Consider the following 25,598-nt stretch of genomic DNA (forward strand, 5'->3'; position numbering starts at 1 on the left):
TGGGACAGTGGGAACTGGGTCTGTTAGTGCTGGGTCGGTGGGAACTGACTCTGTCAATGCTGAGACAGAGGGAACTGGTTCTGTCAGTGCTGGGAGAGTGGGAACTGTGTCTGTCAGTGCTGGGACAGTGGGAACTGGGTCTGTCAGTGCCAGGACAGTGGGAACTGTGTCTGTCAGTGCTGGAGCAGTGGGAACTGTGTCTGTCAGTACTGGGACAGTGAGAACTATGTCTGTCAGTGCTGAGACAGAGGGAAATGGGTCTGTCAGTGCTGGGACAGAGGGATCTGGGTCTGTCACTGCTGGGACAGAGGGAACTGTGTCTGTCAGTGTTGGGACAGAAGGAACTGTGACTGTCAGTGTTGGGACAGTGGGAACTGTGTCTGTCAGTGCTGTGACAGTGGGACCTGGTTCTGTCAGTACTGGGACAGTGGGAACTGAGTCTGTCAGTGCCGGGACAGTGGGAACTGTGTCTGAAAATGCTGGGACAGTGGGAACTGTGTCTGTCAGTGCTGTGACAGAGGGATCTGGGTCTGTCAGTGATGGGACAGAGGGAACTTGGTCTGTCAGTGCAGGGACAGTGGAAACTGTGACTGTCAGTGCCGGGACAGTTGGAATTGTGGCTGTCAGAGCTGTGCCAGTGGGAACTGGGACTGTCAGTGCTGGGCCGGTGAGAACTGGTTCTGTCAGTACTGGGACAGTGGGAACTGTGTCTGTCAGTGCTGGGACAGAGGGAACTGGGTCTGTCAGTACTGGGGCAGTGGGAACTGGGTCTGTCAGTACTGGGACGGTGGGAACTGGGTCTGTCAGTACTGGGACAGAGGGAACTGGGTCTGTCAGTGCTGGGTCGGTGGGAACTGTGTCCATCAGTGCTGGGTTGGTGGGAACTGTGTCCGTCAGTGCTGGGACAGAGGGAACTGGGTCTGTCAGTGCTGGGTCAGAGGGATCTGGGTCTGTCAGTGCTGGGACAGTGGGATCTGGGTCTGTCAGTACCGGGACAGTGGGAACTGTGTCTGTCAGTGCCGGGACAGTGGGAACTGTGTCTGTCAGTGCTGGGACAGAGGGAACTGGGTCTGTCAGTACTGGGACAGAGGGATCTGGGTCTGTCAGTACTGGGACAGTGGGAACTGGGTCTGTCAGTACTGGCACAGAGGGATCTGGGTCTGTCAGTACTGGGACAGTGGGAACTGTGTCTGTCAGTGCTGTGACAGAGGGAACTGGGTCTGTCAGTACTGGGACAGAGGGATCTGGGTCTGTCAGTACTGGGAAGTGGGAACTGGGTCTGTCAGTACTGGCACAGAGGGAAATGGGTCTGTCAGTACTGGGACAATGGGAACTGTGTCTATCAGTGCTGGGACAATGGGAACTGTGACTGTCAGTGCTGGGGCAGAGGGAACTGGTTCTGTCAGTACTGGGACAGTGGGAATTGTGTCTGCCAGTGCTGGGACGGTGCGATCTGGGTCTGTCAGTACTGGGACAGTGGGAACTGGGTCTGTCAGTACTGGGACAGAGGGATCTGGGTCTGTCACTGCTGGGACAGAGGGAACTGAGTCTGTCAGTGCTGGGACGGAGGGAACTGGTTCTGTCAGTACTGGACAGTGGGAACTGTGTATGTCAGTGCTGGGACAGTGTGATCTGGGTCTGTCAGTACTGGGACAGTGGGAACTGTGTCTGTCAGTGCTGGGTCGGTGGGAACTGTGTCTGTCAGTGCTGGGACAGTGGGAACTGTGTCTGTCAGTACTGGGACAGTGGGAACTGGCTCTGTCAGTGCTGGGTCGGAGGGAACTGGGTCTGTCAGTGCTGGGTTGGTGGGAACTGTGTCTGTCAGTGCTGGGACAGAGGGAATTGGGTCTGTCAGTGCAGGGACAGTGGAAACTGTGACTGTCAGTGCCAGGGCAGTGGGAACTGTGTCTGTCAGTACTGGGACAGTGAGAACTGTGTCTGTCAGTGCTGGAACAGAGGGAAATCGATCTGTCAGTACTGGGACAGAGGGATCTGGGTCTGTCAGTACTGGGACACTGCGATCTGGGTCTGTCAGTACTGGGACAGTGGGATCTGGGTCTGTCAGTACTGGGACAGAGGGATCTGGGTCTGTCAGTACTGGGACAGTGAGAACTGTGCCTGTCAGTGCTGAGACAGTAGGAACTGTGTCTGTCAGTACTTGGACAGTGCCATCTGGGTCTGTCAGTACTGGGACAGTGGGAACTGGGTCTGTCAGTGCTGGGTCGGTGGGAACTGACTCTGTCAATGCTGGGACAGAGGGAACTGGTTCTGTCAGTGCTGGGAGAGTGGGAACTGGTTCTGTCAGTGCTGGGCTGGTGGGAACTGTGTCTGTCAGTGCTGGGACAGTGAGAACTGGTTCTGTCAGTACTAGGACAGTGGGAACTGTGTCTGTCAGTGCTGTGACAGTGGGAACTGTGTCTGTCAGTACTGGGACAGAGGGATCTGGGTCTGTCAGTGCTGGGACAGTGGGAACTGGGTCTGTCAGTGCCGGGACAGTGGGAACTGTGTCTGTCAGTGCTGGAGCAGTGGGAACTGTGTCTGTCAGTACTGGGACAGTGAGAACTATGTCTGTCAGTGCTGGGACAGAGAGAATTGGGTCTGTCAGTGCAGGGACAGTGGAAACTGTGTCTGTCAGTGCTGGGCCAGTGGGAACTGGGGCTGTCAGTGCTGAGACATTGGGAACTGGGTCCGTCAGTGCTGGGATGGTGAGAACTGGTTCTGTCAGTACTGGGACAGTGGGAACTGTGTCTGTCAGTGCTGGAGCAGTGGGAACTGGTTCTGTTAGTACTGGGACAGTGGGAACTGTGTCTGTCAGTGCTGGGACAGAGGGAATTGGGTCTGTCAGTGCAGGGACAGTGGAAACTGTGACTGTCAGTGCCAGGGCAGTGGGAACTGTGTATGTCAGTACTGGGACAGTGAGAACTGTGTCTGTCAGTGCTGGAACAGAGGGAAATCGATCTGTCAGTACTGGGACAGAGGGATCTGGGTCTGTCAGTACTGGGACAGTGCGATCTGGGTCTGTCAGTACTGGGACAGTGGAATCTGGGTCTGTCAGTACTGGCACAGAGGGATCTGGGTCTGTCAGTACTGGCACAGAGGGAAATGGGTCTGTCAGTACTGGGACAATGGGAACTGTGTCTATCAGTGCTGGGACAATGGGAACTGTGACTGTCAGTGCTGGGACAGTGGGAACTGGTTCTGTCAGTACTAGGACAGCGGGAACTGTGTCTGTCAGTGCTGTGACAGTGGGAACTGTGTCTGTCAGTACTGGGACAGAGGGATCTGGGTCTGTCAGTGCTGGGACAGTGGGAACTGGGTCTGTCAGTGCCGGGACAGTGGGAACTGTGTCTGTCAGTGCTGGAGCAGTGGGAACTGTGTCTGTCAGTACTGGGACAGTGAGAACTATGTCTGTCAGTGCTGGGACAGAGAGAATTGGGTCTGTCAGTGCAGGGACAGTGGAAACTGTGTCTGTCAGTGCTGGGCCAGTGGGAACTGGGGCTGTCAGTGCTGAGACATTGGGAACTGGGTCCGTCAGTGCTGGGATGGTGAGAACTGGTTCTGTCAGTACTGGGACAGTGGGAACTGTGTCTGTCAGTGCTGGAGCAGTGGGAACTGGTTCTGTTAGTACTGGGACAGTGGGAACTGTGTCTGTCAGTGCTGGGACAGAGGGAATTGGGTCTGTCAGTGCAGGGACAGTGGAAACTGTGACTGTCAGTGCCAGGGCAGTGGGAACTGTGTCTGTCAGTACTGGGACAGTGAGAACTGTGTCTGTCAGTGCTGGAACAGAGGGAAATCGATCTGTCAGTACTGGGACAGAGGGATCTGGGTCTGTCAGTACTGGGACAGTGCGATCTGGGTCTGTCAGTACTGGGACAGTGGGATCTGGGTCTGTCAGTACTGGGACAGAGGGATCTGGGTCTGTCAGTACTGGGACAGTGAGAACTGTGCCTGTCAGTGCTGGGACAGTAGGAACTGTGTTTGTCAGTACTGGGACAGTGCGATCTGGGTCTGTCAGTACTGGGACAGTGGGAACTGGTTCTGTCAGTACTGGGACAGTGGGAACTGTGTCTGTCAGTACTGGGACAGTGCCATCTGGGTCTGTCAGTACTGGGACAGTGGGAACTGGGTCTGTTAGTGCTGGGTCGGTGGGAACTGACTCTGTCAATGCTGAGACAGAGGGAACTGGTTCTGTCAGTGCTGGGAGAGTGGGAACTGTGTCTGTCAGTGCTGGGACAGTGGGAACTGGGTCTGTCAGTGCCAGGACAGTGGGAACTGTGTCTGTCAGTGCTGGAGCAGTGGGAACTGTGTCTGTCAGTACTGGGACAGTGAGAACTATGTCTGTCAGTGCTGAGACAGAGGGAAATGGGTCTGTCAGTGCTGGGACAGAGGGATCTGGGTCTGTCACTGCTGGGACAGAGGGAACTGTGTCTGTCAGTGTTGGGACAGAAGGAACTGTGACTGTCAGTGTTGGGACAGTGGGAACTGTGTCTGTCAGTGCTGTGACAGTGGGACCTGGTTCTGTCAGTACTGGGACAGTGGGAACTGAGTCTGTCAGTGCCGGGACAGTGGGAACTGTGTCTGAAAATGCTGGGACAGTGGGAACTGTGTCTGTCAGTGCTGTGACAGAGGGATCTGGGTCTGTCAGTGATGGGACAGAGGGAACTTGGTCTGTCAGTGCAGGGACAGTGGAAACTGTGACTGTCAGTGCCGGGACAGTGGGAATTGTGGCTGTCAGAGCTGTGCCAGTGGGAACTGGGACTGTCAGTGCTGGGCCGGTGAGAACTGGTTCTGTCAGTACTGGGACAGTGGGAACTGTGTCTGTCAGTGCTGGGACAGAGGGAACTGGGTCTGTCAGTACTGGGGCAGTGGGAACTGGGTCTGTCAGTACTGGGACGGTGGGAACTGGGTCTGTCAGTACTGGGACAGAGGGAACTGGGTCTGTCAGTGCTGGGTCGGTGGGAACTGTGTCCATCAGTGCTGGGTTGGTGGGAACTGTGTCCGTCAGTGCTGGGACAGAGGGAACTGGGTCTGTCAGTGCTGGGTCAGAGGGATCTGGGTCTGTCAGTGCTGGGACAGTGGGATCTGGGTCTGTCAGTACCGGGACAGTGGGAACTGTGTCTGTCAGTGCCGGGACAGTGGGAACTGTGTCTGTCAGTGCTGGGACAGAGGGAACTGGGTCTGTCAGTACTGGGACAGAGGGATCTGGGTCTGTCAGTACTGGGACAGTGGGAACTGGGTCTGTCAGTACTGGCACAGAGGGATCTGGGTCTGTCAGTACTGGGACAGTGGGAACTGTGTCTGTCAGTGCTGTGACAGAGGGAACTGGGTCTGTCAGTACTGGGACAGAGGGATCTGGGTCTGTCAGTACTGGGAAGTGGGAACTGGGTCTGTCAGTACTGGCACAGAGGGAAATGGGTCTGTCAGTACTGGGACAATGGGAACTGTGTCTATCAGTGCTGGGACAATGGGAACTGTGACTGTCAGTGCTGGGGCAGAGGGAACTGGTTCTGTCAGTACTGGGACAGTGGGAATTGTGTCTGCCAGTGCTGGGACGGTGCGATCTGGGTCTGTCAGTACTGGGACAGTGGGAACTGGGTCTGTCAGTACTGGGACAGAGGGATCTGGGTCTGTCACTGCTGGGACAGAGGGAACTGAGTCTGTCAGTGCTGGGACGGAGGGAACTGGTTCTGTCAGTACTGGACAGTGGGAACTGTGTATGTCAGTGCTGGGACAGTGTGATCTGGGTCTGTCAGTACTGGGACAGTGGGAACTGTGTCTGTCAGTGCTGGGTCGGTGGGAACTGTGTCTGTCAGTGCTGGGACAGTGGGAACTGTGTCTGTCAGTACTGGGACAGTGGGAACTGGCTCTGTCAGTACTGGGACAGAGGGATCTGGGTCTGTCAGTACTGGGACAGTGAGAACTGTGCCTGTCAGTGCTGGGACAGTAGGAACTGTGTCTGTCAGTACTGGGACAGTGGGAACTGGGTCTGTCAGTACTGGCACAGAGGGAAATGGGTCTGTCAGTACTGGGACAATGGGAACTGTGTCTATCAGTGCTGGGACAATGGGAACTGTGACTGTCAGTGCTGGGGCAGAGGGAACTGGTTCTGTCAGTACTGGGACAGTGGGAATTGTGTCTGTCAGTGCTGGGACCGTGCGATCTGGGTCTGTCAGTACTGGGACAGTGGGAACTGGGTCTGTCAGTACTGGGACAGAGGGATCTGGGTCTGTCACTGCTGGGACAGAGGGAACTGAGTCTGTCAGTGCTGGGATGGTGAGAACTGGGTCTGTCAGTGCTGGGATGGTGAGAACTGGTTCTGTCAGTACTGGGACAGTGCGAACTGTGTCTGTCAGTGCTGGGACGGAGGGAACTGGTTCTGTCAGTACTGGACAGTGGGAACTGTGTATGTCAGTGCTGGGACAGTGTGATCTGGGTCTGTCAGTACTGGGACAGTGGGAACTGTGTCTGTCAGTGCTGGGTCGGTGGGAACTGGCTCTGTCAGTACTGGGACAGAGGGATCTGGGTCTGTCAGTACTGGGACAGTGAGAACTGTGCCTGTCAGTGCTGGGACAGTGTGATCTGGGTCTGTCAGTGCTGGGACAGTGGGAACTGTGTCTGTCAGTACTGGGACAGTGGGAACTGGCTCTGTCAGTACTGGGACAGAGGGATCTGGGTCTGTCAGTACTGGGACAGTGAGAACTGTGCCTGTCAGTGCTGGGACAGTAGGAACTGTGTCTGTCAGTACTGGGACAGTGCGATCTGGGTCTGTCAGTACTGGGACAGTGGGAACTGGTTCTGTCAGTACTGGGACAGTGGGAACTGTGTCTGTCAGTGCTGCGCTAGAGGGAACTGTGTCTGTCAGTACTGGGACAGTGCCATCTGGGTCTGTCAGTACTGGGACAGTGGGAACTGGGTCTGTCAGTGGGAACTGACTCGGTCAATGCTGGGACAGAGGGAACTGGGTCTGTCAGTACTGAGACAGTGGGAACTGGTTCTGTCAGTGCTGGGTTGGTGGGAACTGTGTCTGTCAGTGCTGGGACAGTGGGAACTGGTTCTGTCAGTACTAGGACAGTGGGAACTGTGTCAGTGCTGTGACAGTGGGAACTGTGTCTGTCAGTACTGGGACAGAGGGATCTGGGTCTGTCAGTGCTGGGACAGTGGGAACTGGGTCTGTCAGTGCCAGGACAGTGGGAACTGTGTCTGTCAGTGCTGGAGCAGTGGGAACTGTGTCTGTCAGTACTGGGACAGTGAGAACTATGTCTGTCAGTGCTGAGACAGAGAGAATTGGGTCTGTCAGTGCAGGGACAGTGGAAACTGTGTCTGTCAGTGCTGGGCCAGTGGGAACTGGGGCTGTCAGTGCTGAGACATTGGGAACTGGGTCCGTCAGTGCTGGGATGGTGAGAACTGGTTCTGTCAGTACTGGGACAGTGGGAACTGTGTCTGTCAGTGCTGGAGCAGTGGGAACTGGTTCTGTTAGTACTGGGACAGTGGGAACTGGGTCTGTCAGTGCTGGGACAGAGGGAACTGGGTCTGTCAGTGCTGGGACAGAGGGAATTGGGTCTGTCAGTGCAGGGACAGTGGAAACTGTGACTGTCAGTGCCAGGGCAGTGGGAACTGTGTCTGTCAGTACTGGGACAGTGAGAACTGTGTCTGTCAGTGCTGGGACAGAGGGAAATCGATCTGTCAGTACTGGGACAGAGGGATCTGGGTCTGTCAGTACTGGGACAGTGCGATCTGGGTCTGTCAGTACTGGGACAGTGGGATCTGGGTCTGTCAGTACTGGGACAGTGAGAACTGTGCCTGTCAGTGCTGGGACAGTAGGAACTGTGTCTGTCAGTACTGGGACAGTGCGATCTGAGTCTGTCAGTACTGGGACAGTGGGAACTGGTTCTGTCAGTATTGGGACAGTGGGAACTGTGTCTGTCAGTGCTGGGCCAGAGGGAACTGTGTCTGTCAGTACTGGGACAGTGCCATCTGGGTCTGTCAGTACTGGGACAGTGGGAACTGGGTCTTTCAGTGCTGGGTCGGTGGGAACTGACTCTGTCAATGCTGGGACAGAGTGAACTGGGTCTGTCAGTGCTGGGTCGGAGGGAACTGGGTCTGTCAGTGCTGGGTTGGTGGGAACTGTGTCTGTCAGTGCTGGGACAGAGGGAATTGGGTCTGTCAGTGCAGGGACAGCGGGAACTGTGTCTGTCAGTGCTGTGACAGTGGGAACTGTGTCTGTCAGTACTGGGACAGAGGGATCTGGGTCTGTCAGTGCTGGGACAGTGGGAACTGGGTCTGTCAGTGCCGGGACAGTGGGAACTGTGTCTGTCAGTACTGGGACAGTGAGAACTATGTCTGTCAGTGCTGGGACAGAGAGAATTGGGTCTGTCAGTGCAGGGACAGTGGAAACTGTGTCTGTCAGTGCTGGGCCAGTGGGAACTGGGGCTGTCAGTGCTGAGACATTGGGAACTGGGTCCGTCAGTGCTGGGATGGTGAGAACTGGTTCTGTCAGTACTGGGACAGTGGGAACTGTGTCTGTCAGTGCTGGAGCAGTGGGAACTGGTTCTGTTAGTACTGGGACAGTGGGAACTGTGTCTGTCAGTGCTGGGACAGAGGGAATTGGGTCTGTCAGTGCAGGGACAGTGGAAACTGTGACTGTCAGTGCCAGGGCAGTGGGAACTGTGTCTGTCAGTACTGGGACAGTGAGAACTGTGTCTGTCAGTGCTGGAACAGAGGGAAATCGATCTGTCAGTACTGGGACAGAGGGATCTGGGTCTGTCAGTACTGGGACAGTGCGATCTGGGTCTGTCAGTACTGGGACAGTGGGATCTGGGTCTGTCAGTACTGGGACAGAGGGATCTGGGTCTGTCAGTACTGGGACAGTGAGAACTGTGCCTGTCAGTGCTGGGACAGTAGGAACTGTGTTTGTCAGTACTGGGACAGTGCGATCTGGGTCTGTCAGTACTGGGACAGTGGGAACTGGTTCTGTCAGTACTGGGACAGTGGGAACTGTGTCTGTCAGTACTGGGACAGTGCCATCTGGGTCTGTCAGTACTGGGACAGTGGGAACTGGGTCTGTTAGTGCTGGGTCGGTGGGAACTGACTCTGTCAATGCTGGGACAGAGGGAACTGGTTCTGTCAGTGCTGGGAGAGTGGGAACTGTGTCTGTCGGTGCTGGGACAGTGGGAACTGGGTCTGTCAGTGCTGGAGCAGTGGGAACTGTGTCTGTCAGTGCTGTGACAGTGGGAACTGTGTCTGTCAGTACTGGGACAGAGGGATCTGGGTCTGTCAGTGCTGGGACAGTGGGAACTGGGTCTGTCAGTGCCGGGACAGTGGGAACTGTGTCTGTCAGTGCTGGAGCAGTGGGAACTGTGTCTGTCAGTACTGGGACAGTGAGAACTATGTCTGTCAGTGCTGGGACAGAGAGAATTGGGTCTGTCAGTGCAGGGACAGTGGAAACTGTGTCTGTCAGTGCTGGGCCAGTGGGAACTGGGGCTGTCAGTGCTGAGACATTGGGAACTGGGTCCGTCAGTGCTGGGATGGTGAGAACTGGTTCTGTCAGTACTGGGACAGTGGGAACTGTGTCTGTCAGTGCTGGAGCAGTGGGAACTGGTTCTGTTAGTACTGGGACAGTGGGAACTGTGTCTGTCAGTGCTGGGATAGAGGGAATTGGGTCTGTCAGTGCAGGGACAGTGGAAACTGTGACTGTCAGTGCCAGGGCAGTGGGAACTGTGTCTGTCAGTACTGGGACAGTGAGAACTGTGTCTGTCAGTGCTGGAACAGAGGGAAATCGATCTGTCAGTACTGGGACAGAGGGATCTGGGTCTGTCAGTACTGGGACAGTGCGATCTGGGTCTGTCAGTACTGGGACAGTGGGATCTGGGTCTGTCAGTACTGGGACAGAGGGATCTGGGTCTGTCAGTACTGGGACAGTGAGAACTGTGCCTGTCAGTGCTGGGACAGTAGGAACTGTGTTTGTCAGTACTGGGACAGTGCGATCTGGGTCTGTCAGTACTGGGACAGTGGGAACTGGTTCTGTCAGTACTGGGACAGTGGGAACTGTGTCTGTCAGTACTGGGACAGTGCCATCTGGGTCTGTCAGTACTGGGACAGTGGGAACTGGGTCTGTTAGTGCTGGGTCGGTGGGAACTGACTCTGTCAATGCTGGGACAGAGGGAACTGGTTCTGTCAGTGCTGGGAGAGTGGGAACTGTGTCTGTCAGTGCTGGGACAGTGGGAACTGGGTCTGTCAGTGCCAGGACAGTGGGAACTGTGTCTGTCAGTGCTGGAGCAGTGGGAACTGTGTCTGTCAGTACTGGGACAGTGAGAACTATGTCTGTCAGTGCTGGGACAGAGAGAATTGGGTCTGTCAGTGCAGGGACAGTGGAAACTGTGTCTGTCAGTGCTGGGCCAGTGGGAACTGGGGCTGTCAGTGCTGAGACATTGGGAACTGGGTCCGTCAGTGCTGTGATGGTGAGAACTGGTTCTGTCAGTACTGGGACAGTGGGAACTGTGTCTGTCAGTGCTGGAGCAGTGGGAACTGGTTCTGTTAGTACTGGGACAGTGGGAACTGGGTCTGTCAGTGCTGGGACAGAGGGAACTGGGTCTGTCAGTGCTGGGACAGTGGAAACTGTGACTGTCAGTGCCAGGGCAGTGGGAACTGTGTCTATCAGTACTGGGACAGTGAGAACTATGTCTGTCAGTGCTGGGACAGAGGAAAATCGATCTGTCAGTACTGGGACAGAGGGATCTGGGTCTGTCAGTACTGGGACAGTGGGATCTGGGTCTGTCAGTGCTGGGACAGTGGGAACTGGGTCTGTCAGTGCTGTGACAGTGGGAACTGTGTCTGTCAGTGCTGGGACGGAGGGAACTGTGTTTGTCAGTACTGGGACAGAGGGAAATGGATCTGTCAGTACTGGGACAGTGGGAACTGTGTCTGTCCGTGCTGGGACAGTGCGATCTGGGTCTGTCAGTACTGGGACAGTGGGAACTGGGTCTGTCAGTGCTGGGACAGAGGGAACTGGGTCTGTCAGTGCTGTGTCAGTGGGAACTGGTTCTATCACTGCTGGGACAGAGGGAACTGGTTCTGAAAGGAATGGGACAGTGGGAACTGGGTCTGTCAGTGCTGGGTCGGTGGGAACTGTGTCTGTCAATGCTGGGACAGAGGGAACTGTGTCTGTCAGTACTGGGACAGAGGGAACTGGGTCTGTCAATGCTGGGACAGAGGGAACTGGGTCTGTCAATGCTGGGACAGTGGGAACTGGTTCTGTCAGTACTGGGACAGTGGGAACTGGTTCTGTCAGTGCTGGGAGAGTGGGAACTGGTTCTGTCAGTGCTGGGAGAGTGGGAACTGTGTCTGTCAGTGCTGGGACAGTGAGAACTGTGTCTGTCGGTACTGGGACAGTGGGAACTGGTTCTGTCAGTGCTGGGAGAGTGGGAACTGGTTCTGCCAGTGCTGGGAGAGTGGGAACTGGGTCTGTCAGTGCTGGGTCAGTGGGAACTGTGTCTGTCAATGCTGGGACAGTGGGAACTGGTTCTGTCGGTACTGGGACAGTGGGAACAGTGTTCGTCAGTGCCAGGATAGTTGGAGCTTAGAAATTTGGTGCTGATATATTGTTAGCTGGGAGCATTGGTGTTGGGAAATTGATGCATCAGTGTAGGATCCATCTGGTTGTAGCAAATGTGACTGACCTTAGTATGATCTTCATTAAAACATGTAGACCTATTTTGTGATGTTCCACTGGAGACAAAACTAAAGTATATTTCAATTGTTTCTCCTTCTTGCTTCACATAGCCGGAACAACCTGCCACACAGCCGGGCGAGTCTCTGCTTGACATGGACTTCGATCCTTTCAAACCTGACCAGACCAGTACAGCAACGCAAAGTCAGTCACCACACGCTCAGGTCTGTGTGTTATAGAGATTTCATGTTCCCTTGTAAGAAGTGAAAATACAACTACTCATATTGACTGGGCTGGGATTTGTGACGGGATGCTTGGAAGTGTGGGATTTTCTGTGTGGCGTCAATTTTGACTTCATAGTGTGTGTGATATTTCCCATGGGTGAATGCCTCAGTTGTTGGCCGGCAGAGGTGTGGGCAGCCTGATTAACTTTATCAGAATCAGATTTATCATCATTGAGGTTCAATATGTCATGAATAGGGTGGTGGAGTGGAGATACATCTCTACCAAAGGAGGTGTAAGGCACCCCTTCCCTCATTAGCCTGCAGGTCACCCTTGGTCAAATGTAGTACCTGTGCAGCCCTCCCCGATCAGGGTCACGTGAAGCCACGGGAGCAGGTGATGGATGGCCGTCTGAGCAGCCAGTGCAGATCACAAGTCCTGGTTATGCCACCACTTACACCAGGCAGACAATCTCTGACGAGTATTGATAATGTCTGAGGGTCACCCCTCTTGTAAAGACACTGCCCAGAAGAAGGCGATGGCAAACCACTTATGTAAAAAAAATTTACCAAAAACAATCATGGTCATGAGAGTGTGATTGCCTATATCATGTAACATAGCACATACTGCCGAGGATAAAATGAATTTTGTTGTTTTGAGGCAGAAGTACAGTGAAATATTATGATTTACAATAAGAAGTATAAAAATATAAATAAGTAGTGTAAAGACAATAAGAGTGAGGTAGTATTTATGGGTTCACTGGCCAGTCAGAAATCCAAAGCGGAAGGCAAGGAACTGCTCTTAAAATGAGTGTAGGTCTTCAGCCTCCTGCACCTCCCTATTGATGGTAGTAATGAGAAGAGGGCACATTCCTTGCAAGGTCCTTTGTTAGGAATTGGAAAAAACTGCAGAGGGTTGCAAACTCAACCAGCTTCATCACGGGCACGATCGAGGACATTTTCAAAAGGTGATGACTCAGGAAGGAGACATCCATCATTAAGATCTTCACCACCCAGGACATCCAGCTGTAGGGTACCTGAAATGAGAAGAAGTATAAGAATTGTGTTCTATTGAGGATTCTGCCTGGACAAGAGAGCCTGAGTTATGGGGAGAGGTTGGCTGTCTGGGATCTGTATTTCCTTGAGAGCAGGAGAATGAGGGGTGACCTCACAGGAACTTTTAAGAATCATGACAGGTGTGGATAAGGTGGATAGTCATAGTCTTTTTCCCCAGGGCAAAACCAGGGGACACATATTTATGATGAGATAAATTCAAAAAGAGACCTGATAGGTGATCTTTTAACTCAAAGGATAGTGAGTACTCAGAGGACGGTACCATTATCATGGAAAAACAGACGGTATACCGCATACAAATAAACAATTCAGCTTTATAGTTCTTAATTTGACTGAAGGGTTAGTAAAGAAAAGGGCCCATTTTAATGAAACAGTCTAATGTGCACAAGTTGGAGCTCACGGTTTCCCCTTCGCTGATCCTCCTTCGATCTCATTCCGGGCTTCGTCGAATCATGGCGCTGCTCTGGGTCGAATCCTACGACCTCTTCTCTCTGGTGTCTTCTCTCTTCATCTCCTTGACAAAAGCCCCAAGCCCAACCTTAGAGTCCCTTGCCTGACAAACCTCCCCTGAATCCGGCCATCCGTATTGGATGACACACAATCCTCCTGTCTCTTATCTTCAACAGTAACCCAAACAAACAGCTTGCACAGAACAGCACAAAAATCAAATACAGACCAGCATAACAGTAAAAAATATGAACCAGGGCATTACAGGTGCATGGAGGGGAGAGGCCTTGAGGGTTATGGACTGAACACAGGCAACTGGGACTAGCAGTGAGGATGCTGTGGTCAGCATGATCCAGTGGAGCTGAAAGACCTGTTTTTGTGCTCTGTGGATCATTGTTTATTGCCAGTGCTCCGTCATGTCTGACGAGGACATGAAACCATTGCACTGGGGCAATTCCACTCTCTCGACCGCAGGTGAAATCTGGGTCCAGTCGTACAAACCAGGGTCACAAACTGGGGTCTTCCTTAGTTGCAGTGGATGACCATGAGGTCTTCTGTGCTTCGTCGTGCCCTTCACTCTCCACAGAGAATTGCAATACCATCTTCCCAGCTGTTGGATCTCATTCACCAATTCGCTAGAGCTGACCTTGCATGCTGGGACAGGCATGTCCCTGTCTCACTGGGTACGAGGCTGCTGCCTGCCCTCACCTGGTTTAGCCTGCCTGTTGAAGCAGAATAGTTGTTTATTGATTATTTATTAAATAAATAAATAGTAAAATTGAGAATTACAATTACCCAGCTGCAGTAAATACTGGAAGTTTAATTATTAATGCTATAAATGGAGAAATGTAATATGTGTGATTTCAACAGAACTATTACTACAGTTTTAATAATGTTCTTTTTTTCATCTTTTTTAGACTCTTCCTTGGGATCTGTGGGAGGTAGGAACAAGATATTTTCCATCTGAAATCAAATTCATCTTTAGGTTTATTCACTCTTGAGGATGGTTTCACTGAGGGATTTTGTCAGAGTAGCTTCTCAGATAGCATCAGATTCAATCGGTCAAGGTATCGAAGCAGAATGACAGGCTGGATTGCCAGGAACTCTACCATCAATTTGCTGGGCAAGTCGCTCAGGGTTGTGGGCTACAGATGTGTATTTTTGCGTGACTGTTTTCTTTCTCATTATTTTAAATGTGCTGAGAATGTTTTGCACCTTAACCCTGAGGAATACTGTTTCAGTCAGCTGTATCCAGGTGTTGTTGAATGATAATTAAACTTGATTTGATTTGTATTGAGCGCTGCAGGAGTTGAGATGTTGTATTGAAGTTGTATGAGACATTGGCGAGGCCAAATTTGGAGTGTTGTGAACTGTTCTGGTCACCTAGCTGCAGGAAAGATATCAATAAGATTGAAAGACTACAGAGAAAATTTACAAGGATGTTGCCAGGACTTGAAGACCTGAGTCACAGTATAGGGAAAGTTTGAACAGGTTAGGCAAACACGAGGAAATCTGCAGATGCTGGAATTTCAAGCAACACACACAAAAGTTGCTGGTGAACACAGCAGGCCAGGCAGCATCTATAGGAAGAGGTACAGTCGACGTTTCGGGCCGAGACCCTTTGTTAGGACTAGTCCTGACAAAGGGTCTCGGCCCGAAACGTCAACTGTACCTCTTCCTAGAGATGCTGCCTGGCCTGCTGTGTTCACCAGCAACTTGAATAGGTAAGGACTTCATTCCCTGAAGCGTAGTAGAATGAGGAGGGAATTGATAGAAATATACAAAATTATGAGGGGTATAGATAGGGTAAATGTAAGCAGGCTTTTCTCCACCGAGGTTGGGCAACAAGAGGTCATGGGTTAAGGGTGAAAGGTGAAATGTTTAAGGGGAACTTCTTCACTTAGAAGGTGGTAAGAGAGTGGAACATGCTGCCAATGGAAATGATGGATGTGGGGTCGTTTACATATTCAAGAGAAGTTTGGATAGCTACATGGATGGAAGGGGTTTGGAGGGGTCTGGGTGCAGCTAGAATAATAGTTCTGTTACTCTAGGGACTGAGACTAGGCAGCGTACTAGTTCAGCACAGACTAGATGGGCCATATGGCCTTCTTCTGAGCTATAATACTCTATGACTATGATGCGCAAGAGCATGCTAGATTAGATTAGATTATGAGGGGACACAGTCCTCTTTTATTGTCATTTAGTAATGCATGCATTAAGAAATGATACAATGTTCCTCCAGAGTGATATCACAGAAACATGGCAAACCGACTTAAAAACTAACAAAAACCACATAATGATAACATATAGTTACAACAGTGCAAAGCAATACCGTAACTTGATAAGAACAGACCATGGCACAGTAAAAGTCTCAGAGTCTCTCGAAAGTCCCATCATCTCACGCAGACGGTGAACCTCCAGCGCCGCCAACTTGCCGATGCACCATCCTGGAAGCATCCAACCACAGTCTGACTCCGAGTCCATCCGAAAACTCCGAGCCTCCGACCAGCTCTTCCACACCGAGCACCGAGCACCATCTCTGCCGAGCGCTTCGACCCCGGCCCCGGCAACAGGCAATATGCAAAGCCGAGGATTTGGGGCCTTCGTCTCCGGAGATTCTCGATTGCACAGTAGCAGCGGCAGCGAAGCAGGCATTTCAGAAGTTTCTCCAGATGTTCCTCCGTGCTTCTCACAGCTGTCTCCATCAAATCCGGATTGTGCATGGCCCCCTAGTTAACACATACGATATTCATTCGGAACAGCCGCGCGCGCTGCGTCGTGCCGCCATCTTCTCCTCCCTCCTTCGATGTAATGTAATTTAACTGCTTATAGTTTGCCGTGTGAAGCTGATGGTCTATATGAGGAATCTATTCAAGTGCACCACAGATCTCTGACAATCCTGTATAAAACTCCATTGATACAGTCTAACTAGCTCCCAGAAAACAGTGAACTGGTTGGTTCTTCAAAAAGCAATATTGACTGTGAAATAATAACTGTGAAATAACTCAGTGACTCTCCTCAACTTTGACAGAATACTCATTAGTTAACTTTGGATGGGAGTGTACATTATGTACACAGCACACTCAGGTAGAAGATGAAAATTTTGTTTTCAAATTTCAACATTGTTTAATGTCAGTTCCGGTGCACAAATGTAAAGGAGAATGAAATAATTGTTAGTCTGGATCTGACGCAGCACAAAAAAAAAACACAGTAAGGTAAAGAACATAATGAATATAAATATATAAGATGGATTGACTGAATGTCCATAAAGTGACACCAGGCACAGGAGTGTCTGTATGTAAGGTGACTCTGACAGGAAATGATAAAGTAGTGGTGGTTGGGGGTGTGGAGGGGTGGGTTAGTGGCTGGAGGTGTTGATCAGCCTCTCTGCTTGGGGAAAGTAATTGTTTTTGAGTCTGGTGGTCCTGGTGAGGGTTCTATGTAGCCTCCTCCCTGATGGGAGTGGAGCAAACAGTCCATGAGCAGGGTGGTTGGGATCCTTCATGATCTTTCTGGCCTTTCTCAGGCACCATTCTCAATGTACGTGGTTGGTGTTGGGAGGCTTCAGCAGAGCAAGAGGAGCTGGTTTTTTGTGAGCATATTTCTGCATGGATACGTGGGGCATTTAAACATAGTGAAACAAGTGTAGAGGTTCACAGTGCATAATGACAATGGACTAGACATAATGCCTATATTTAATACTAAATTTTGTTTCTCTCAAGGCAAACACAGAACTAGTTCAACCTGTGAGTACATTTCCACATTTCCTCCATATTCACACTGTCCTGAAGATGAGCTCTCCTTAATCTCTCAGAAAATGAAATATTAATTCATTCATCAACTTTAAGAATCAAGTTTATTCATCATGTACAGTACATTTAAGAAATTGCTGTGGTGTGTTGACTGTGACTAGTTTTTCTCAATATTAATGCTTTCATCCTTAGATAGCTTTCCATAAAATTAATTTGCACTTGTGTAGTGTCCCACTGGTTTCTTAAGGTTGTTATAACCGAGGGCGGTAATGGGGACAAGCTCCCACTACCTAATAACTGCTCCCCATGGTGTGTGTCTCAACTAGTCTCTGACAACCAAGTCCAGCTCCTGGCCTATATGTGTGGCTCAGCTACTAAACCCAGCGGAACCATTTCTACTGTCAGGAAAGGGGCAAAGGCAGGTTACTTGTGCCTTAAGACCAGTCACTTCCGGCAGATGGTTCTCAAAAGCTGTGGTTGGCAGCTCGTCTGGGGGAAGGAAAACTCTGATCTCAAACCTCCGCTGCCTTGGGGCTATACCCACTCACGGGGAAGGCTTCGGGTGTGAACTCCAAGGGAAAATCTGGAGTTGGAGTCCCTAAGATTAGGATAGAATGGAATAGAACTTTATTTTCATTACTCAAGATGAGATTGTGGTGCTACTCCAGACCGTGAAAAACAGATATTTACCATGTATGCAGTACGGCTTAATTAAAAAATTTTAAATGTAGTCGGTCCTACGTTGAATTCAACGCTGACTGGCAACTCCCGCGACACTGCTGGTACCAAACTGTGTCGGTCTCTGCCATCGGTATTGGTTTATCAGATGTGTGGGGAGGGGTGGGAGTCTGCTGCTTGGGCAACAGCTTGCTCTCCATATCGTACTGGCCTGGCTTGCGTATGACAGCTAGGACAGAAACATCCAGGGTCGACCCTGACCGAAAGAAAGCCTCAGTGTCCCTGTCAATGATGAATGAGAATGAAGAGGTGGGGTCTGGAGGGAGAGGGGACCATTTTCAGTCACGTGTCCCAGGGTCGAATGGCACCCGCGGGCATTGTTACCCCACAGAGCTAGTTTTATACCCAGGGCTCCTTAAAACCACTCCCTAGAATCCTACTGTCTTAGAAACACCAGAGATTCTACAGACACTGTACGAGCAGTGATAGCCAAAGGTAGAAGGAGTCAATTTTAGAAAACCTAGCTCATTTATTTTTCCTACATTTACACACTTCGTCCAGCGGTCGTGGAGCATACGGATCCCTTCTTTGTAGAAGTCGGCATCTTGGACTTCCAGAAGCGGTCCACAGCAGGGGTGATTGGTAAGTTCATGACCTAAGGTAGAAGCAGATGAGGAGAAACTTCAAACTTTCTGCATGTTTCACTCAAAGAGTTGAACTGCACGTGCACGTAACGAGAGCTGTATAACTCATCTCCTTCTACCTTAGACCACGAACCTATCAATCGTCCCTGCTAGAGACCACCTGGAGGTCCAAGATGCTCTCGTTACATGCACGTGCAGTTCAACTCTTTGAGTGATAACGCAGAAAGCTTGAAGTTAGTAACTCATCTCCTCCTACCTTAGGCCACAAACTTACCAATCACCCCTGCTGTGGACCACTTCTACAAAGAAGGGATCCGTATGCTCCATGACCGCCGGACTAAGTGTGTACATGTAGGAGGGGACTATGTTGAAAACTAAATGTACTAGGTTTTCTGAAATTGACTCCTTCTACCTTAGGCCACAAACTTATCAATCACCCCTCGTAAATCCAGATTAGCACACACAGAATGCTGGAGGAACTCAGCAGGTCAGGCAGCATCTATGGAAAGGAATAAACAGTCGATGTTTTGGGCCAAGGCCCTTCTTTAGGACTTGAAGGACAGAAGAGTGTCCTGATGAAGGGTCTCGGCCTAAAATATCGACTGTTTATTCTTATCCATAGATGCTGTCTGACCTGCTGAGTTCCTCCAGCATTGTGTGTGTGTGTGTGTGTGTGTGTGTGTGTGTGTGTGTGGTCTTTTTTAAATCCATATATCCAGTATGCTTTATTTTATATCTTTTACTTATCTTCTCTGCTGGAAAAACATGATTTTGTTTTGCTTTTTAAAAAAATCATATCTGCTTGTGCTATTGTCTTTTATATCTGTCTTCACTCATTTTCTGTCAAAAGCCTGAATCTTCAAACAGTCTCTTCTCGGTCTGTGAGCCGGCTGGAGAGGACAACCCAGATGCTGGTGAACCGAGCAACGTTACTGAATCAGAAGCCAGCCAACAAGGCCTGCTCCAGCGCAGCCTTAACGACACAGGCCTGCTCACTAGCAGCGAGGAAGGGCCTCTGCATGGCTCTCACCTTGAAGCGTGGCCATGTGCTTGGGAGCAAGAGGCTGTAGACTGCTCAGACGAGAGCACTGCAAGCCCGCTGTGTCGGGCTGGGGAAGAGGAGCAGAGTACAGTCGTTGCAGAGAGTTGGCTGGAGGATCCGTTAGACCAACAGGTAGACACTGAAGTAATGAGGAGAAGGAGTCGGCCTACAAATCTGTATGCGGAGCAAGACCTCTGTGTGGATCAGAAGGCATCCTTAACTCCTGTAGTGCCCCAAGACCTAGAACTGGCTAAGGGAGGAAGTGTTAATCTATTTGCACAGATAGATAATGGATACTATGATTCAATAGTGCAGCCAGGACATGAGCCAGTGCAGGATACAGGTAAGGTTGATGAGGCCAGAACCCATACCACGGAAGCCCTGGGGCCTGAGGGTGAAGAGCTGAGCTTTGTTGAGAGGCCTCAGAGTGATGACAGTACCAAAAGCCACCATGATAACCTACTCGATGGTCAATGTGCAAAAGCTAGCATTCTGCCTAACCAGAAAAGTGATTGTATTCCCAATAGTTGGCAGGGTGAGGATGTTCCGTCGCCCTGTGTGGGTGACTGTACCCCAAGCTGCCAGGAAACGGAGAGGACTGTTTCCGGGAGTGAAGGGGCTCAAATTCTTTCCCTTCAAGGTGACACATTTGGTGTTAGCTGTGAGGAGACAGGCAGCATTGCACAATCTCAAGATAGAGAGAACCATTCTGAACTTATTAACCCAGAAACCAATACAACAGACGATACAATTGAATCACCGTCACAGATAGGAACCAATCAAACTGATGAAACCCACACTGAGATCTCAGATGAGAATCAAGCAGACACATTTCACACAGCGACCGACAACGTGATCTCCCCCGAAAACCTGCAGCCGGAATCCTGGGACAGAGAAAAGCAGGAGATATGGCCAGAAAACTGGGAACCCAATGTTATCAGCACCGAGTGGGACCTCGGTCTCTTGGGTCTGCCGCAAGGCCAGAAGAACGGATTTGCCTCATGGCCAACGTTTCAGGAAAACCAAGGGGAGACCGGTAACCCTGACAGAGATGGGGAAGCCCATCTTTGGAGAGGGTGTGATGAGGATGCGAGTTTTTACCCTCCACCAGGTTTGTTTGGTAACACAGAGACTGGGAACGTGCTGGGCGGTTCCAGTCAGGACGAGGAAACGCAGAACTTCCATGGGGACGCTGAAAATGATGGTGATGGAACACGGGCCAGAGATACTCACGCCCCCCAGACTTCCCGCCCCGTAGAGACTTTAAGTAATGCTAGCGACGAGAGTCCATCCAGCCTAAAGGAAACAACCCTCTCGGATCTGTCTGAAGATGAGAGCGCAAACCAGAGATACGGACTCTTATACAAGGAACTAGATGCTGGAAGAGAAGAGGTACCTTGTCAAGTGTTTAGAGTAGAAAAAACTATTTAGGAGAGACTTTGACTGTAAATACCAGTTTTAGTTTCATTATTTCCCTTGTTTCAATCTTTCCTTTGTTACCATGCTTGCTTTAGCTTTTCCTTCAGCTGTCGTTGTTTTGTGTCATTCCTCCCACAGGGCAAGACATAATGGCAAATCTGATACCTGTATGTATAGAGACTCAGTGGCCCCTATATTAGGTGTGGTCTTCTGCTGCTGTGGCTCGTCCACTTCAAATCTGAAAGACCGTGCGTTCCGAGATGCTCTTCTGCACGCCACTGTTGGAACTTGCGGTTATGTGAGTTACTGTCGCCTTCCTGTCAGCTTGAACCAGTTTGGCCATTCTCCTCTGACCTCTCCCATTGACATGGCGTTTTCGGCCACAGAACTGCTGCTCGCAGGATGCTTTTTTCGTTTTTTGCACCGTTCTCTGTAAACTCTAGAGACAGTTGAGTGTGAAAATCCCAGGAGTCCAGCAATTTCTGAGATACTCAAACTACCCTGTCTGGCACCAACAACCATTCAATGGTCAAAGTTACTTAGGTCACATTTCTTCCCCAATCTGATGTTTGGTCTCAACAACAACTGAACCTCTTGACCATGTCTGCATGCATTTATGCATTGAGTTGTTGCTATGTGATGGCTGATTAGATATTTACATTAACGTACGGGCATACCTAATAAAGTGGCCACTGAGTGTATATGATTTTCTGATTGATATAGAGAGTGGCCACAGCCCAACTTTTCACTTCTTTTTCTGTTTATCTAGATGCCCAGTGCTGCATTCAATGGATTCGCACAGGTAAGACACTTATGGTGAATCACTTCAGAGTTCAAAATACTGTATGTTTATTAGCAAAGTGTCACTGTATACTAACCGGCTGGTGGCGTAGTGGCATTAGCGCCGGACTCCGGAGTGAAGGCTCCTGAGCTCGAATCCAAGTCGGGCCACCCCCTGAGCATACTTTCCATCCGTGCCGGGTTGAGCGTCGAGCTAGCCTCGTAAAAAAAACAAGGGTCGAGTCAGGAACGTTCATATCGTGACCCGGTTAATCCGAAAGGAGACCAATCCTGACACCACACGCCAGACAAGAATCGCTGACTGTCTGGTGCGACACGCTAGGAAGGACCATATACTACCCTGAGGTTCATTTTCTTGTGAGCAGTCACAGTAGAATACAGAAATACAATAGAATCAATGGCAAGCTACGCATAAAGACTGACAAACAACCAATTTGCAAAAGAAAAAAACTGCAAATAATAAAAATATATAAAACTGAGAACTTAAGTTGTGGAGTCCTTGAAGGTGAGTTCATAGGTTGTGGAATCAGTTCAGTGTTGAGGTGAGTGAAGTTATCCACACTGGTTCAGGAGCCTGATGGTTGAGGGGTAATAACTGTGCCTGAACCTAGTGATGTAGGTGCTGAGGCTCCCTTACCTCCTTCCCGATGGTAGCAGTGAGGAAAGAGCATGGCCTGGATGGAGGGTGGCCCTGATGATGGATATTTGGTCACATTTTGGAGCTGGTCAAATGGCCAAATCAGCCTGGTTTTGCTGATACGTTTTAATAAATTTAATTTTCTAACCTTCTGTTTTGTCTGCCCCAAAAGCAGATCAGACAGTTGGGTGAAGGTGAGGTGAGGGCTAGTCTACCTACCTCTGTCCGATCTCTCCAGCCAATGGTCCTCCCCACGCGAATCCCTAAACTTGTCTTATTTCTGTTCTTAGATTCAGATTGATTGATCACATGTACATTGAAACAAATGGATAAATGTGCCAACCAACACAAGGGTGTGCTGAGGGCAGCCCGCAAGTGCCCCTCGGTTAATGGTAGGGGTTAGAGGGAAATGGATCAGCCATGATGGAACGGTGGAGCAGACTCGATGGGCCGAATGGCCTAATTCTGCTCTTATGTCTTATGGTGTCATTTTATTTTAATGTGAGGTTCCTAAAGAAGCATGAGATCACCAAATCAAATGAACAAGTGAATCATAAAGCTTGCGGAAAGCATGGCGGCAGGGTAGAGAAGTGGTTAGCACAATGCTTTACAGTACCGGCGACCCGGGTTCAATTCCACCGCTGTCTGTGAGGAGTTTGCCCGTTCTCCCCGCGACCGATTGGGTTTCCTCTGGGTGCTCCCATTCCCTCCCACAGTCAAAAGACGTACCAGTTAGGAGGTTAATTGGTCATTGTAAATTGTCCCCTGATTAAACTAGGATTAAATTGCCAGATATGCTGGGCTGTGTGGCTGGAAAGGCCAGTAGGGCCTGTTCGGGCACTGTATCTCAATAAATAAAATAAATAAGTAAATAATAAAGGTGAATTAACAAAACAATATGAGAGGCAAGACTGTTGTCGAAAACAAGAGATTCTGCAGGTGCTGGAAATCTTAACCAACACACCCAAAGTGCTGGAGGAAGCCAGAGGGTCAGGCAGCATCCATGGTGGGGAATAAACCGTGTGTTTCAAGCTGACAACTTTTTTGACCTCATTGAAACCTATCAACTATTGAAAGGACTCAATAGAGTGGATGTGGAGAGGATGTTTCTTATGGTGGGAGAATGCAGGACCAGAGGACACAGCCTCAGAATAGGAGGATGTCAATTTAGAATAGAAATGAGGAAGAATTTCTTTAGCCAGAGAGTGGTGAATCTGTGGAATGTGTTGCCACAGCTGGCAGTGGAGGCCAAGTCATTGGGTGTACCTAAGGCAGAGGTTGATAGATTCCTGATTAGTCAGGGCATGGAGAGATAGAGATACGGGGAGAAGGCAGAAGATTAGGGCTGAGCAGGAAAATGAATCAGCCACAACGATGGGCTAACTGGCATAATTCTACTCCTATATTTTGGGATCTTGTGGTCTTTCATCAGGACTGGAAATGAAAGGGGAAGAAGCCAAAATAAGAAGGTGGGGGGAGGGGAAGATGTACAAGCTGGCAGACAGTAGGACATCGCTTAATCTATCTTCTGGTAATATCTCCCCTCTTTACTTCTCTTTTTCCATTCCCCATTCTGGCCCCTCTCTCACTCCTTCTCCTCATCTGATCATTGCTTCTCACTGGTACTCCTCCATCTCTTTCTTCCATGATCCAATCAGATTCCTTTATCCTCAGTCCTTTATCTCTTCCAACCTATCACCTCCCAGCTTATTTCATTCCCCCCTTCCACCTCATCTGGTCTCACCTATCACCTTCAACCTAATAGGGTAAACATTGAGCACTGAATCTAGCTTCTGGTAATTTCTCTCTCCTCCTCCTCCTCTCTTTTTCCATTCCCTATTCTGGCTCCCCTCTTACCCCTTCTCTTCTCCTCACCTGCCCATCACCTCCCTCTGATTCCCCTCCTCCAACTCCTTCTTCCATGGTCCATAGTCCTCTCCTATCAGATTCCTTTTTCTTCAGTCCTTTAACTCTTCCAGCCTATCACCTTGCAGCTTCTTATTTCAGCCCCCACTCCCACCCACCCAACTTCCCCCTAACATGGTCTCACCTATCACCTTCTAGCTTGTACTCCTCCCATTCCCACCTTTTTATTCTGGCTTCTCCCCCGCCCCCCCCCCCAGCCCTTCCAGTGTTGATGAAGGGTCTCAGCCTGACATGTTAACTGTTTATTCCCCTCCACAGATGCTGGCTGACCTGCTGAGTTCCTCCAGCATTTTGTGTGCGTGTTGTACCAGACCATAGCCAATATTTGAACCAAGTACAAACGTAGTTTGCTGTAAATAATGTAATGTATCCGGGTTAAATACTAAACTAGGACCCATTATTTCCAACTGGTTGCTTGTTTAATATTTATTTAGAGAATCACCACGGAAACAGGCCCTTCTGGCCCAACAAGCCTATGCCAGCCAGTCACACCCATGTGACCAATTAACCTACTGACCTGTATGTCTTTGGAATATGGCAGGAAACCGGAGCACCCAGGGGAAACCCACACGGTCACGTGGAGAACGTACGAACTCCTTAAAGACAGCAGTGGGAAATGAACCCCAGTTGCAGGCGCTGCAAAGCGACTCGCTAACTGCTACACTACCACCTAAATATTTAGAAACACAAAACCTCCAGCATAATACAGGCCCTTCAGCCCACAAAGTTGTGCCGATCATGTCCCTACCTTAGAACTACCTAGGCTTTACCCATAGGCCTCTATTTTTCTAAGCCCCGTGTACATTCTTCAGTTCCAAGCTTCTTCCCCTCTGCCATCAGATTTCTGAATGGAAAATGAACCCATGGACACTCCCTCAGTACATTTGATCTCTGCACTCCTTATTTCATTTATATATTGAAAACAAGTATATATTTACTTATTGAGATACAGCATGTTACAGGCCCTTCCGACCCTTTGGGCACACCACCCAGCAATCCCCCGATTTAGCTCTAGCCTAATCACTGGGCAATTTACAATGACCAATTAACAACGCTTTTCTCAACCTTATGAGACTAGGTTGAGTGTACTTGGCCTTTTCTCCTTGGAGTGACAGAGGACGACCTGACAGAGGTGTATAAGATGATGAGAGGCATTGATCGTGTGGATAGTCAGAGGCTTCCCAGGGCTGGAATGGCTAGCACGAGGGGCATAGTTTTAAGGTGCTTGGAAGTAGATACCGACGGGATGTCAGGGGTAAGTTTTTCACACAGAGAGTGGTGGGTGCGTGGAA

The 25,598-nt window shown here is 50.1% G+C and overlaps 1 protein-coding gene across 3 annotated transcripts in view; it reads left to right on the forward strand.

Moving 5' to 3' along the window:
• amph (amphiphysin) overlaps positions 1-25,598 on the forward strand; it is a 258,121-nt gene that overhangs the window by 192,376 nt on the left and 40,147 nt on the right. For all 3 annotated transcript variants that reach the window (XM_063066808.1, XM_063066827.1, XM_063066817.1), the window contains 4 exons: positions 11,779-11,889; positions 14,325-14,348; positions 17,130-17,153; positions 21,712-21,744. In XM_063066808.1, coding sequence (XP_062922878.1) covers positions 11,779-11,889; positions 14,325-14,348; positions 17,130-17,153; positions 21,712-21,744 — 192 coding nt within the window. The remainder of the gene's footprint in view (positions 1-11,778; positions 11,890-14,324; positions 14,349-17,129; positions 17,154-21,711; positions 21,745-25,598) is intronic.

This window comes from Mobula hypostoma, chromosome 1 (genome assembly GCF_963921235.1).
Source record: "Mobula hypostoma chromosome 1, sMobHyp1.1, whole genome shotgun sequence".
NCBI classification, from domain to species: domain Eukaryota; kingdom Metazoa; phylum Chordata; class Chondrichthyes; order Myliobatiformes; family Myliobatidae; genus Mobula; species Mobula hypostoma.